This window comes from Grammomys surdaster, unplaced genomic scaffold (assembly GCF_004785775.1).
Source record: "Grammomys surdaster isolate TR1022 unplaced genomic scaffold, NIH_TR_1.0 231, whole genome shotgun sequence".
NCBI lineage: Eukaryota > Metazoa > Chordata > Mammalia > Rodentia > Muridae > Grammomys > Grammomys surdaster.
Genome location: NW_021604676.1, coordinates 3,837,575 through 3,853,427, shown reverse-complemented (window position 1 = coordinate 3,853,427; position 15,853 = coordinate 3,837,575). Strand labels below are relative to the sequence as shown.

Sequence of the window (15,853 nt, the reverse complement as noted above, 5' to 3'; positions counted from 1 at the left end):
TCTACCTTTGGTGACTGCAAATGGGATAGTACCCAGGTGGAACAGTCTCCAGACGACCCTTCCTTCAGTTTCTGTCTCATACTTTGTCTCCATATTAGCTCCCATGTGTTTTTTGCTACTTCTTCTAAGAAAGACTGAAGCACCCACATTTTGGTCTTCCTTCTTCATGAGTTTCATGTGGTCTGTGAGTTGTTTCTTGGGTATAGCGAGCTTTTGGGCTAATGTCCAATTATCAGTGAGTGTATATCATGTGTGTTCTTTTGTGATTGGGTTACCTCACTCAGGATAATATTTTCTAGTTCCATCCATTTGCCTAAGAATTTCTCGATTTTGTTGTTTCTAATAGCTGAGTAATACTCCATTGTGTTAATGTACCACATTTTCTGTATCCATTCCTCTGTTGAAGGACATCTGGGTTCCTTCCAGCTTCTGGCTATTATAAATAAAGCTGCTATGAACATAGTGGAGCATAAGTCCTTGTTATATGTTGGAGCATCTTCTGGGTATATGCCCAGGAGTGGTATAGCTGGGTTCTCAGGTAATGCTATGTCCAATTTTCTAAGGAACTGCCAGACTGATTCCAGAGTGGTTGTACCAGCTAGCAATCCCATCAACAATGGAGGAGTGTTCCTTTTTCTCCACATCCTTGACAGCATCTTCTGGGGGAATCACCATCCCTAATATCAAGCTGTACTACAGAGCAGTAGTGATAAAAATCTGTATGGTATTGGTACAGAGATAGGCAAGAAAATCAATGGAATAGAATAGAAGACCCAGAAATGAACTCACACACCCATGGTCACTTGATCTTTGACAAAGGAGCTAAAACTGTCCAGTGGAAAAAGGACAGCACTTTCAACAAATGGTGCTAGTTCAACTGGAGGTTAGCATGTAGAAAAATGCAAATTGATCCATTCTTATCTCCTTGTATAAAGCTCAAATCCAAGTGGATCAAGGACCTTCACATAAAACCAGATATACTGCAACTAATAGAAGAGAAGATGGGGAAGAACCTCGAATACTTGGGCACAGGGGAAAAGTTCCTGAATGTAACAGCAATGGCTTATGCTCTGACTTCAAGAATTGGCAAATGGGACCTCATAAAACTGCAAAGCTTCTCTAAGGCAAAGGACACTGTCAATAGGACAAAATGGCAACCAACAGATTGGGAAAAGATCTTTACCAATCCTACATCCAATAGAGGGCTAATATCCAATATATACAAAGAACTCAAGAAATTAGACTCCAGACAACCAAATAATTCTATTAAAAATGGGGTACAGAGCTAAACAAAGAATTCTCAACTGAGGAAAGTCGAATGGCTGCGAAACACCTAAAGAAATGTTCAACATCCTTAGTCATCAGGGATATGCAAATCAAAACAACCCTGAGATTCCACCTCACACCAGTCAGAATGGCTGAGATCAAAATTCAGGTCATCAGTCTTGATGGCAAATGTCATTACCCTCTGAATCTCCCTGGCCTGTTCAGGTACAGTTGTTACTATTCTTACTCTAATCTTGCATTTCGAGCAGGTTTTAAATTGTTAAAGCAGCAATTTGCAGGATTGACTTCAAATTTATTGTACCTCCTAAAATAGTGTTTTTTTTAAATTATGACTTACAAAGTATGCATATGAATGAAACTGACAATTCATGGCTAAGCCACTACTTTTTGGAGGCAATAGTTTCATTTATTGATCTCATGCCTCAGTCCACAATATAAGTGAACCTTGCATCACATATCTAGACAACAGAAAATAATGTTGTGTACCAATATCATTATGGTTGAGTAGAGGATTAAATCCTGGCAAGACACTAATTTCTGTAAGTTATAGGTCAACCATACATTAAAGGCCAGTAACCCAAAGTAAAAACACTGGGCTGCAATCTAGATTGAACTGGTGGTAACAAGAGTTTGATATATTTCTTAAATAAGTCTAGAAAACCCTGAGAAGATTAGGTTAAAATAGTGTCTGCATGAAGCATGACAAGCTGGAATCTAATGGGATCCTTTTTCCCTATCTTACTTCTGAGTGGAATTAAGTACCTTTAGTGTTTTTAATCAATGGTTCTTTATGAGTTATCTGTAATAGAACATGTTGTATGATATTATATTAGCTGCTCCATAGCCTGTCTACACTGCCAAAATGTAACTATCTTAAGGATGATGAGGCATCCAAATTTGTTGTTTAATCACCGTTTGTAATACATACTTTGTATGTATGTATGTGTGTATGTATGTATGTGTATATGTATGTATGAACAAATGAATGGATGAATGAATGAATTAATGAATGATGAATGAACTGCCTCCCTACTGAGGGAACACTGACTGCAACATGATGATATTCATAATGAAATCATTGTTGAGGCTCACTTAACATTCCTTAGTGTGGCTGCTCTTGTTTGTGATCATAAGTTCAGAGATAACATGAATATTCACTAGTTAAGTTGTCTAACTTACCTTTACTATGTTTCTCCATCACCACAAAAAGTTACTCTACTCTCTGTCCACGCCAACATTATTGTAATAAAAATCAATAAAGCAAATGGATATGTCTTTGTTTTGGCAAGTTCATTAATGTAGTATGGTGCAAGTGACCACTTCAAAGCAGAACTACAGTGCACTGCAGGTGGCCAAGTCACTGAGAATTACGTAATCCTGAAATGGATTGCACAGTAGCTCATATGGACCAGACATCAGCTTTAGTGCTTCTCAGTGATGCTCACTGAAATATTTCATTCCAGGAAACTGAAATTATGAGAGAAATCATACAAAATGGACCAGTTCAAGGTAAGCCCAGATGAAATGTCGTTTTTAATTATGAATTCCTATAGTAAACAACATGATGTGACATCAAAGGAGCTGAATAAAAGAGACAATCTTAGACATCTTCATAAGGGTTCAACACTTTTAGATTGTGTGACCACAGAAGATTGGCTCGTCAAAGCATATCATGAGCTTCCATTTTACCTTAAGAAGACCACTTGTTTATGAGTTGAACTCATAAATAGTAATGACACATTTAAGGAAAGTCTGCTAAGTCTTTTCAGAGTTATCATGGACAGGTGATGGGTACATATGACATGCAGTTATTAATTCAATGGAGCTCATATTATTCATATGGTCACGTGTAGGAATAACACATATGTATTTACTTTCAGTTTAGGTGGCTTTAGGAATACATTGAAGAAAAAAACAGTGTTATTAGAAACAAAGTATATAGTTTCCTTTTTATATTAGGTCAAGGAAAGTCAAACAAACTAGGATGACTTTGTGTTTTACAAAACCATTAAAGTGACCTAAGTTTGTAAATTTGTTATTGGTAGTAAAGTATTATTAAATAATATAATTATACTGTGGTGTAGTAAATATAGATTTTGACCTTAAGGCATATCTGATCTGTTTCCTTTATTGGGATTTGTCTTATACCAATAATGTTAATAAAGTTGAATTCACAAAACATATTTTCTGTGCAACATTTTCCCCTAAGTGCATAGGGAAACAAACCAAATGAAGCATAAAATGGGAATTCAAGTAGCAACCAGTGAAGGGCCAGAGTACTGTCAATACAGTGGGACATAAGTTAAAAACACTTGTTATGCGCTTGAAGGAATATTGGCTAGGTTTTTTCTTTAGTCCTGAATGCTGATCCAATTAGTATTGATATAGGAAGAACCACAGATTTTTAATATATTTGTTGAAATTAATTTATCAGGAAATCAAAGCTTACATAAACATACCCTAAATTTAATTTTAAAAACACTCTTAAAATTTTACATTAACTTTGTAACCAATAAATAATGCTCCTTTCTTCTTAACTGTGTGAAATTTGTTGACTGTTATAACTGTGGGAATTGGTGGGTAGTTTTACTTCGTGCTTTGTCTAGTGGTGTCTGCAAAACAATTATGAAAGACTGAAGACATTTTAATTAAAGACCAAGCTCACAACCCCCACTTTGACATGTTCCTCTTAAATGGTTTTAGCAATTCGTTAAGCAACAGAATTGAATTACATCATTCTGAATTTCTAAATCATTGTAATGCTAATCCTCTAACCCATGCCCTCAACAAAAATAAATTTAGATGCCAACTTTTAAAAGTTATGGAAAACCGAGGTTTGCTTTCTGTACATATGCTATTTTTGTGTGTGTGTGTGTGTGTGTGTGTGTGGATTTCACATAATAAATTTGAAATAAAAAATTTCCAGGCTATAAAATAAAAATTCAAATCAGTGCATTCTCATTTTCTACTTGTTGAGAAACTCTCTTCTGCCAGCCTTAGCCAGAGTTAAGACAAAACAGGAACCAGGGCTTCTTTCTTTTGCCCTCACACATCTTATAGTTCTGGGCAATAGTTTCCTGTGTGCATCTTTTCAAGGCTTAAAGTGCAGAGCAGTTTCACGAACGTTCACAAAGCCTGTAGACTCTTCTGTCTCAGTTTAACATCAGAGACTTAAGGATGATGGTGCCTTTGGTTACTCATGATGGGTTCTTACCCTTGGCTTCAGCTGTCAGTGTTTTCTAGCGGTGATCATATATATATACATATACATGTATATATATGTGTGTGTGTATATATACATACATATATATATATGTATATATACATATATTACTTAAAGCAGTGCTGAGTGGAGAGGGCTAAATGAGTCAATGGTTATATAAAGCAGGAAATCACTGTGAATATCGCAATTATTTTGTGAATGAAAAGAATGTTATTTGGCCCTTGCTGTAGTTACAGTTTGATTTTCTGCTTGCTGTACCCTGATTTAACTTCTAGTATTTCTTTCTGTCTTGGGACAAAAGAATGTCAAATGGATTAAACCTTGAATAAATAACACCGTGAGCATTTCTCTAAGACCTTCACAAAGTAGAAATTTGCATAGGGTACAGTCTAAAATTTCTTAAAAACCTGTGGGGATGTGTTTTATAGTGGATAAAGGAGACTTATCTTCCAGTGACACTTACATTTCCCCAAAAGGCCCAGAATGCTAAAGACCAAAGTTAAAAACAGAACAGGAAAAGCCACATCTCCCTTTGCAGCACGAGCTTTATTGTAGGATCTAGCAAATGCCAGTGACCTTCATTTGGACTTTATTTAAAATACATGTTGAGCTAAGATAGGTAAGCTTTGTTCTTAGCTACCACGATACCCATATCTAGTTCCAATTTAAAAAAAAAACAAGAAAACAAAAAATACTTCAATATATGCCTCCTGAAAGAGAAGTTTGAAGTCTTTAACCTGAATTGCACAAGCCCTTCCACAAAACCCCATGTAAAATAGAAAAGACGTAATCTAAGTGAGGAGAAAAGGAACATTTTATGAAGCATGGGCTCTGGTTTTCAAAGAATGAAATACAGACTCAGCTCTTCAGAGAGGAAAGGATGAAATCGCAACAGAATATTCTTTGGCACATGACTTTCTTTTAATAGAACTCAACAAGAGAAGGCTTAAAAGACATTTTAAATATAAAATGTGTACATAAGTAATATTCTAAATAGTGAAATTGTTTTCTATTTAAAAAATAGAAAAAGGTTGAAGCCAGCTAATAGTAAAATTAGATGTGATCTCTCTCTTCTTAGATTTTTTTTTTAAGAGGCGTTTTAGTAACTGTGGTGTTTATCCTGTTGGCATTTTTTTTCAGCCATAATGCAAGTCCATGAAGATTTCTTTTATTATAAGACAGGAATATACAGACATGTTGTCAGCACAAATGGCGAACCAGAAAAGTATAGAAAACTTCGGACACATGCAGTTAAACTCACTGGGTAAGGCAATTACTTTAAATTTTCATTATATATATATTTGTGGAAAACGAATTCAAGAATAAGAAGAAACAGCTATATACCATTGATCAATTGATTGATTAAATATTTTTGAGTATTCAGTCATACTTTCTTTGAGCCTGTATCTGGTATCTCCAGTTGCCTCAGATAATTTATTTTTATTTGTAGATTCTCCATTTGCATTTTCATATTAACTTTAGAAATTTAATTTCATATATCTGTATTCCACTTTGACTAGCATTTCCCATTTTTCCAGTTCATATTCTTTTCTATTTTGGACTCCAACAGTTCTTCATATGTTATAATAAATTATTCATTCAATTTGATCTATTCAACTGACCCTCTTCCAAACCTACATATACAACCTTACTTGTTACAACCTCATAGTAAGTCTTTGTAACTAACTACCTTTATACACATACTTCAGTAGTCAGAGATCTTTAGAAGAACAGAAGAGACAGAATGAGCATGTGCGAATGTCTTCAATAGACTTATATAAAGATAATAACAACAGTTTCCTTGCATATGAGAGCCTAACAACCCAGTAGTTGCTTGGTCCTTGAGGCCAAGTTCCTCAGCACTTGGCATAGCTCCACATTGGCTGTGTCACCCCAGGGAAGACAAGAGCCCACACTCTCCAAGAGTGTGTGAGTGATTCGGCAGTTCCAGTCTGGCCCCTAAATCTTGGAAGGTTCCTGGAGACCTGGTTCTCAGTCAGCCTGGATGCTGGTTCTGATATCATCTATGGAATCAGCAGGAGCAGCAGCCATAGGATAAATCAATTCAGCAGTGATCAGAAGGGCTGGGCAGGCAAGAGGGAAGGTGATGATCTTCCTTTTGTCATGGTCTCTTCTTTTAAACCAGGGCTGCTACGGAAGGCCCTGCCTACACTTGGGTGATCTTTCTGCATCAATAAGGCAAACAAGATAATTTTATAGTTTAGGTTCCCTATTTAACGTGATTTTAATTTGTGGCAAGTTGAAATTAATACCCTTGTCATACCCTCTACTCTTCTATGCCTGAGTCACTGTATTTTCCTGCCAAAAATTAAAAAAAAAATCTGTGAAATCTATGTTAATTTTACTTTTATATCATTTTATAATGATAAATTTCCATGAGATGTCTTATGCTACTAGCTAATTGCCTTTTAAATACCCATTTTCTTTGTTTTCTGATTATTCAAATTGTTATCTCAAATTGTTAAATCACAGATGCACCTTCCTGCTCTTAAATGATAATTGTATGTCTGATATCATTGACAAGTTTGAAGTCATCAGAACACGTTTCCTGGAGTCACGTGTCACTGTCAACCTATGCTGACAGTGTCAGTCCTGCAGACTGTACATAAAAGCCCTGTGTCCTTCTCCTTAAGTTTCTCTTGTTGCAGCATCTCCTCCAAATCCCTACAATTACTCAGGAACTCCCTGAGGCATTGCCTCTCTTTCTTTTTAGGATTAGACTTCATTTGAGTAAATGCCCTTATGTTTCAGATTTCAACCTTTAGGAGCAAAACCTTTATTCCTTGTTTGTTTGTTTTGCTTTTGTTTTGCCTTTCTGCAGACAGCTTTTGTTTGTTTGTTTGTTTTATGTGTAGCCTGGTTGTCTTGGAACTCACTCTGTAGACATCAAACTCAGAGATCTGTCTGCCTCTGCTTCCCAAGTGCTGAGGAACTTTTATTCTTAACTTCTTCCCCATTTTTTAATGTTCTCACTCTAGCACAGGCTTTGCAGCACTCACTGTCCTCAAAACTTCTTCCCCAAAGTCTTTCCTAAACTTACTACACTCTTTATCAAACTTAACCACATATTTTCTCATTCTTATTTATCCAATTACCTTTCTAAAATCTGCATATTTCAAGGCTATCAACTATCTCTACCTTGTTAAAACCTCCTGTCAGGTTTTCCACGTGCTCATCCCTTCTGACATTCTCATACTTGTTGCTGTTTGCCAAGCCTGGCCTCGACTCTTGTTCTCTTTTATTCTACTTTTCTAACCTGTTCTCAGTGGATTCAGTACTCTCTGAAATCGTTCTGGCTTTCAGCACCAGATGAAAGCTGGCATCAACTAAACAGTATTCCCAAGTTAGACCCCTCTCCTGAACTCTAGACATGTATATTCTGTGTTCTAGCAACATCTCCCCATGCAGAAGATGGACACTTCAAACTTAGCACTTCTGAAACAGGGCTCTCTCTCTGCCTCTTTCTCTGCAGCGGCAGCATTTTCTCACTGAGTTGATGCAAACCCTTCTCCCACATGGTCTTGTGGGAAAGCTTGGACTTATCTCTTATTATCCTTTCCTCAAAACCCACTTTGACACTGTCTTCAAAGCCAACCACTCTTTATACTCTGCGTTATCTCTGCCTGCATGTCCGCTACTCTTCTTTTGTATCTGGATTGCTGATAGATATTCTAGATAGTTGTATTTTTAATATAGAACCCAGGGTTTCTCCATATAACTTTCTCAGACCTAGCTGCTCATTTGCTTAGAAATAGTGGTCCATGATTTTATACTTCTCTTGGAGTGAATCTAAAGTTCTTTGCAATGATCTTGCAGAGAACTATCTTGCCTACTAAACTGACACAGCTACCAGCTTTCTGATGTCAAATTCTATTAACTTTGATTCTCCTTCCATCCAGTGTGTTCTTCTATCAAATAACCAATCCCTTGGTGTATGCACCTTCATCTAGTCTGCTCAAATTTTCTCTTATCAGTGTGGCTTGTCCTGTGGAATCCATTATTTGCTCTGTCTTCTCTTAGTTCTGCTCCTTCTTAACTGTTGCTCTGTTTCTCTACAGTTTTATATAATTATAAATTTCTACCTTAGTGAATGATTTAATAATTCTCTTCTTGTTGGTCATGTATCATCTAAGTTGAAGCTTCTTGAGACCAGGTCTCTTTACAAAATGAGTGTATGTTGCTAAATCATCTAATACAAGGTTAACACATGACAAATGTTTGATACATTTTATTATTGAATAGTGACCTTTTAATCTCCGTTTCTTAGATAGTTTTCAGTTGTTACTATTAAGCTTTAAATAGGGTAAATGTTAGTTTAAAAAATAAGATAGGGAGAAAGTGGAGAAAAAAAAGCCAAGGCACTCATCAACTTTGATTCAATTTGTGGACAATGGACCCATAATCACAGAACCTTTTCTTTTTCTTCTTTTCTAGAAGTATATTTGGTTCTGATCTCAGTTTGCACCAGGCTCTGAGAGCCTTCTAATACATCTCTTCCAGATGTTTGATACCTTGCACAGTTGTTCAGCCATTACTCTTGTTGGCTACTGTGATTTTGGTGGGACAAATGGATTCCCTTGTGGTTTTATTCTGATCTCCCATGGATAGTTTGGGAAAGGAACAGAGTTTGCAAATGGTCTCACTGTAAAGATCTTGAGAGAAATTTCTACAAATTCTGACGTAACTTTCAGTAGTGGATTTATATATTCAGGTTCAGTGAGGACAGGGTTGAACTGAGTGCCACTTCTCAATGTCTAGTCTTATTTTGATATAGTGCAAAATGAGTCTTTCTGTTGTTCCTTAGAGTTATGCTTTATATTGTGGCTGCTTCATCTGCTTCATTCACTAAAGATAGAAAGAAAGGAATCTATGCTGAAAGGTTTTTTGCTGTTGGTTTTTTTTTATTTTTACTGTTAATCATATAGTGAATTTCAGGATGTGACTGGACTATAAATGGACATGCCGGTGATCGGTGATGGCATAGTGTGTCATTGTGATTCAAGATTAACTCTACTTTAGTCCTATTCTCCCACAGTTTGAACTTTCATTTTTCTAATCTTGATCTGGGTGGTTCATATCCATTTTTGCCTTTGTCTGACTATATCCTTGGTCTAGAAAAACTTTCTCATAACACCTTATGTGGTAGATGTATTTTTCTCTTTCATGGTCCCCTGAGTTATAGCAACTGCTTTAGTAGGTGTGGTTCTATGTTATCCTCACTCTTATTATCACACAGGCTATGGTTGATGGAACCAGAATGTGTTTCCATTCCATCACTGTTGCTGTTTGCCGTAGTGTGCCCACATTTAGAAGCTCCTGGAATTTGGAAACTTTAAAAATGTATCTCCTTTCTGTGACAATAACAAAACTAACTTTGTTGGTAGGAATAGCTTTTTTTTTTCAAGTGTTTTAGGCCATCTGGGCATTGTTTGGTGCCCCAGAGCCATAGATTTTAATTTCTTTCTCCACCAGCAATTCCTTATTTGGTAATTACTACATTCAGGAGATAAGTGCATTAGTGAGTTAGAAAGTAATCAAGTATCTCAAGAAAGTTAATGTCCCTTATCTGCAAAGCTCAATATACTTTTGTGAAGTACCTAACAAATTTATCTGAACAAACTGTTTGCTGTCCTTTGTGTAGAAGTCAAAGCTATTAGGTTTAATTTACTTGAACAAATGAATTCCAGCTTATATTAATTGCTTAGCACTAGGGAACATAAGCTCTAATAATGTGTAGTCTCATTTCTCAGAAATTATGGTTAATTCTCATTGTCATTTCTATTAGATTAAGGAATACCTCAGAAATCAATGAGGTACACTTGTGGGTATGTCTGTAAGCATTTTGCAGAGTGGATAAACTGAGGTATATGTAGGATGTGCCTTCAGTGTGGTTTGTATTTTCAGACTGAATACTGAGGGGGGAAAGTGTAGAGTTGGTGGAGTACCAGCATTGTTATTTTCTGTGCATCCTGATCCACCAGGATGTGAGCAAGTTCTCCTAATGGCATTAGGTATGAACCATTTCTGCTGCTATGCCTTGACCACCAAGATGAACTGTATCTTCTTAACCCACAACTCAGTGTATAACCTTCTTCTTTTAAGTTGCTTCTTGTTAGACATGAAAAAGTAGTTAACACAGGAAGTGAGGCACATACATATATAACCGAATCTATCAGAAAGCAACAAAGGCTGTCTTCTTATGTATAAAGCACAGGATAGTGAAGGGTATATATAAATCTAGAATGTTTCTTTTCAAACACTTTTACTTTGTCTCTCTCTGTTTTATCCCCCAGACATCTATTGATAGTATTTGGGGATGAAGTACTGAATAAAAATTCTGTATCTTTAGACAGCATTATTTCCTATACTGCAAATTAGAAAATATCCCTGTCAAAACTAAGGAGTCCTTTTGGTTTTAAGATGGATGCTAGTTTACAAGATGTTGGAACATGAAAACATTACATCTTAAACACAAATATTCTTTGAGATATTTCATTCCAGCCCGTGTTCCCTGTTACAGTCACGCTGCCTTGTCATGGGTCATCCATGTCCCTGTCATTTATCTGAAGTCCAAAGTTGGCAATGCATTGCATGAATGGTATTTATTTTGTAAATATTTCTCAAGAATCGCTGAGAGAATTCAGTGATTAAATGCAATATTTGAAATTCTAGATAATTATAATAAAAAAGGCAAGTTTTTACCTTCCCTTATTGTCATCTCTGTAGAACAGAATTATATTTAAACTATAGTCTACATGTTGCCAAAGGAGAATAAGGCTTCAAGTCATAATTTTGTTATGTACAACTAGTATCTCATTTATCATATTTTCTGAGCAAATGGTTAACTGCTGAGGCTTTATCCATGGGTGCAACAGACAAAGACTCAGACCTCCGCCCATCAAACCAAAAGCCTGACAATAGCTACATAACTATGCAACAACAAAAATTATATTTTGTAAGGGCCAGAATACAGATACTGACCTTTGTTGTCTAGAGTCAGTAGTATGAAGAATTTTTAAAAACTTATGAACATTAGGTAGTTATACAGCAAAAGTGGAGACAAAGTACAGTAATATGAAGCCTGGTAGGGAAGAGAAATCATAATAGTCGAAGAAAGGCAAAAGGAAGAATTAACAAAGCAATTTCCTGAGTGGTTTGTGATTTATTGCTTTTTAAATTAAATTTAGTTAATTCAATTTAAATTATCCACCCACAAATATCCCAAGAATTTATGCTGAAAAATGATTTAAAACTTTAGCGTATTTCCTATAATCATTGTGAAGAAGTCTGTAAGATGAAAAACTCCAGATGAGGGCTAGGAATGCAGCTCAGTGGCACATAATTCACTTAGTAGATGTGAGGCCTCAGGTTTGATCTTTGACACCCCCCACCCACTGCCCAATAAAAAAAATAACAGAGTAAGCAAGTGGGTATATTGATCATAGGACAGAAAACCAATAAAAACTGAAGATGGATAGTATTAAAAATAATAAGAAAAGCACTGAAACTAAGGCATGAGAAATCTAATGTCTGATGAACTAAGAAAGAGAGTCCAGAGTGATGGAACAGGAAAGGCTAGCAAAGAGGGGACAGGGGAGGAAGATGGCAGAGAGGTAGAGAAATATTCAGAGTGTGGAGAAATTTAGAAAGCTGAAAGGGGTTGGAATCTAAAGAAGGACATAAGAGCCTCTTATGTGCACTTTGTGCAGTGGTGGGCCACTGCTGAGGCTACACACAAACACGAAGGGATAGAGCTCATCCGGTACTGATGGTGTTGGAGATGGGTACCATTAAAGAGTCAGCAAAGCTGTTTCCTGCATCCACACCTAAACCTCCATGGAGACATGGCTGATTGACACATTGATCAATGTTGAGTTCACAGTGGTCTCTAAGAAATCCAGGTGCATAGTCACAGAGATAAACCCCAAGAGGATCCTGACGCATGACACCTCAAGTGTGATAACTTCCCGATTATTCATTTGTTTCTCCCTTGGGATTTTTATCAGTAGTTAGAAGGGGCTCAGGATAAACAGAAATTTGGGGAATAAAAATTCCCTGAAGTTGAAATAGGAAAGTTGAAATAGATGTAGCAAAGAGTTTGTGGGGTCTTGTTGGCTAGAAGGTTTGTGGGGTCACCTAAAGTCAAAGGGGGTTTTAGTTTCAAAGCATACTCATCAGAAACCTACGTGACTTAAAAATTAAGTCACTCTTTGTGATGCTTAGAGAATAAAATTATATACTTGAAATTTAGAAGAATCTCAAGTAGGAAACTAATGTACAAACACTAGAGGTTTAATAGCAGGTGGGGGTAAGGAGGTCAGTCAGCAGTTAAGAGTGTTTGCCGCTCTTGCAGAAGACCAAAATTCACTTTCTAGCACGGACATGGGTGTGTGTGCTCACCACCACCTGTGACTCCAGCATCAGTATATCTGACTCCCTCTTCTGTCTCCAGCAGGCATCTACAGTCACATGCTCATGCGAATATGCATGTGCTCACATACATGTAAAGAGAAATCCAAAAAGAAATAATAGTAGCGTTGCTAGCTGTTAGTGTGAATAGGTGAGTATGGGGTATAATTTTGGCAGAACTGATGGTTCATTGTTGTTTGCTGGATGTTTTGGGAATTGAAGAGAAGTGTGTCAACTGTGACTCCAAGTTTCTTCCAGATCGCAATACGTACTATTAACTGTTTTCAGGAGTTACGGAAGGGCAAGAGATGGATGTACAAAGAGAATAGCAAGTTTGTTTTAAGATGCTGATTTAGGGGAATTATGGGTCATCTAAAATTAAAATACAAAGCAACTATTCATATATATTTCAGGAATTTAAAACTATATTTCCAGAACTCCAAAGCAGAAACTTTAACAATTATTGACACCTCAGGGAGGAAAATATGGGCAAGTTTTAACGAAGAATAAAGGAGGGAACAAATGTTATAATTATAATCTCAACTTAAAAAAACAGCTTTAAAAAAGCAAAATCCATTATATAAGTATGAAGAAAAGTTAGTTTATTTTCCAATAAGGAGACTGATAAGGATGTGTCTTTAAAGAAAGCATGTCACTGTTGACATTTAGTTCAGAGCCGAAGTCCTAGAAGTAGAGGACTTCTCTGAGAACAGGACCGTCAGATATGATCTCAATAACCCTGACTATAAAAGGCAGGTGGAGAAATGGTCAAATAAGGAAGACGATAGCTAGAGCATTTCATGTCAGATCTTGGAGCAAGTGGACTCTAAGGAAGACAAATCACTTCGTAGTGTGAGGTGTCATTTAGATGCTGAATGAATTATATACTGAAAAACTCTACTTTGGGATTGGAGGTTTGTGTCTCAGAAAAAGAAATTTTAAAAATTACAGTTGGTTCTCACTGAATCTTTTTATTTCCATGTAACTGTGGTGAAGATTCTTTTATCTCCATTTTCCATTTTTAAGTTCTAACAAATTGCATTTCTTCCATGTGAATTTTCTTGGCATTCAAATATTTCTATAGCTAGTTAGTTTGTGTGTGTGTGTAATTAGTTTGTGTGTGTGTAATTAGTTTGTGTGTGTGTGTAATTAGTTTGTGTGTGTGTAATTAGTTTGTGTGTGTGTAATTAGTTTGTGTGTGTGTAATTAGTTTGTGTGTGTGTGTAAGTATGTGTGTGTGTAATTAATGTGTGTGTGTGTGTGTGTGTGTGTGTGTGTGTGTGTGTGTGTATGTGTGTATACTGAAATGGGCATAGTTAAGAGTCTATGAAAGTAAGCCTGGAAAGGTGGTTCAGTTATTAAGAATGTTTTCTTGCTATTCTTGTAGTAGACTGGCACTCTCTGTTCTAGGCACCCATTTAGTTAACAATTCCCTGTAACTACAGCTCTAGGGGTTCTGATCCTCTATCCTGGCATGAGCGGGTGCCCACACTAATAAACATACACATAATTTTAAAAATGAAATCAGTGTGGAAAGATGGTTCAGTGATTAAGAACTCTTGCTTCTCTTTCAGAGGATCAAGGTTTGGGTCCCAGCACCCATATCAGGCAGCTTATAACTATCTGTAACTACAGGAGATCTGAGGCCTCTGGCCTCTAAGAATGCCAACGCTTTGATGCACATATCCACATGTTCACATATATTCCTGTTTATGGCTTAAAATATTAAATATATCTTTTAAAATATGAGGGCAAAGTTAATGACTTTCCAAAATATTAGAATGTTGCATAAAAGTGAAAAATTGTTGTCATTTAGTTCAGTTAGAGACTCCCCAGTTTTCCTGAACTTTCAATAAATTTTACTGAGCAACAACTGTGTGAAAAGCCTTCAGTTACGTACAGAGGGTATTGAGATGAATAACATGCACTGAGTCAATAAATGAAAGAAAATTAATGGTCTCACTGGTTTGATGTAGATCAGTCACTCCGGGAACCCATTTGGAGGTCCCCCAGGGCTGCTGACATTCAGAGAGTTTCACTTAGCATGTAGAGGAGAGGCTCTGGAGACCGTGAAACTGATCAATGAGTTTTCTTTGCTTCTGCTTTCAGTGCTGATAGACTCCTGTTGTCTCCTATGTCAGGACTGAATCAAAGTGACAAGTCCACGCCTCACTTGTTCTCTTCTCAGACATATGTCTCTCACTGATTTGTCATCTCAACGGCTGATCAAGTCTGCCCCGCACTATAAGTACTGTTCCTGTGATCTGCCTTTTACTTACAATACATAAAGCAACAATATCAAGAAAAAAAAGCATACTTTTTTTTTACTTAGACAAATGAATGATAGGAGGACTGTTAGAGAAAATCATGTTGGTGTTCATAAAAATATAGTTTATTAAATGTCTGTGCACACGTGTAAATGTAGGTGTGTGTGCATGTGTGTGTAGGTGTATGAATATGTGTGTACATGTGTTTAAGTGTACGAGTGTGTGTACGAATGTCTCAATGTGTATGTCCATGTGTGTAGGTGTATGAATATGTACATGTGTGTACATGTGTAGAGGTGAATGACTGTATGTTCATGTGTGTAGGTGTATGAACATGTACATGTGTGTACATGTGTAGAGGTGAATGAGTGTATGTGGGTATGAGTGTGTGGGTGATTTTTTGGTATCATGTCAAGCACAGGATTCATGGTGATTTTGATGAAGTACTGTGCATCATAAAATACAAGAGTTATTTACTCAGTTTTGGATTGAAATGCCAGTTCTGTACTCTCTCAGCAATTTCAGCTTATTTAATCACATGGTGGTATTTCAACTTTTTCAAATATTCCACTGAGACAACACATTTCCTCTCTGCCTTGTTATGAAGATTAATTAAGACAAGATATATGCCCTCTAGTAGGCTTAT

At 36.6% G+C, this 15,853-nt stretch overlaps 1 protein-coding gene across 1 annotated transcript in view; it reads left to right on the top strand.

The window, feature by feature from the left end:
* Tinag (tubulointerstitial nephritis antigen) overlaps positions 1-15,853 on the top strand; it is a 76,196-nt gene that overhangs the window by 36,456 nt on the left and 23,887 nt on the right. The window contains exons 9-10 of the mRNA XM_028773594.1: positions 2,751-2,796; positions 5,651-5,774. Coding sequence (XP_028629427.1) covers positions 2,751-2,796; positions 5,651-5,774 — 170 coding nt within the window. The remainder of the gene's footprint in view (positions 1-2,750; positions 2,797-5,650; positions 5,775-15,853) is intronic.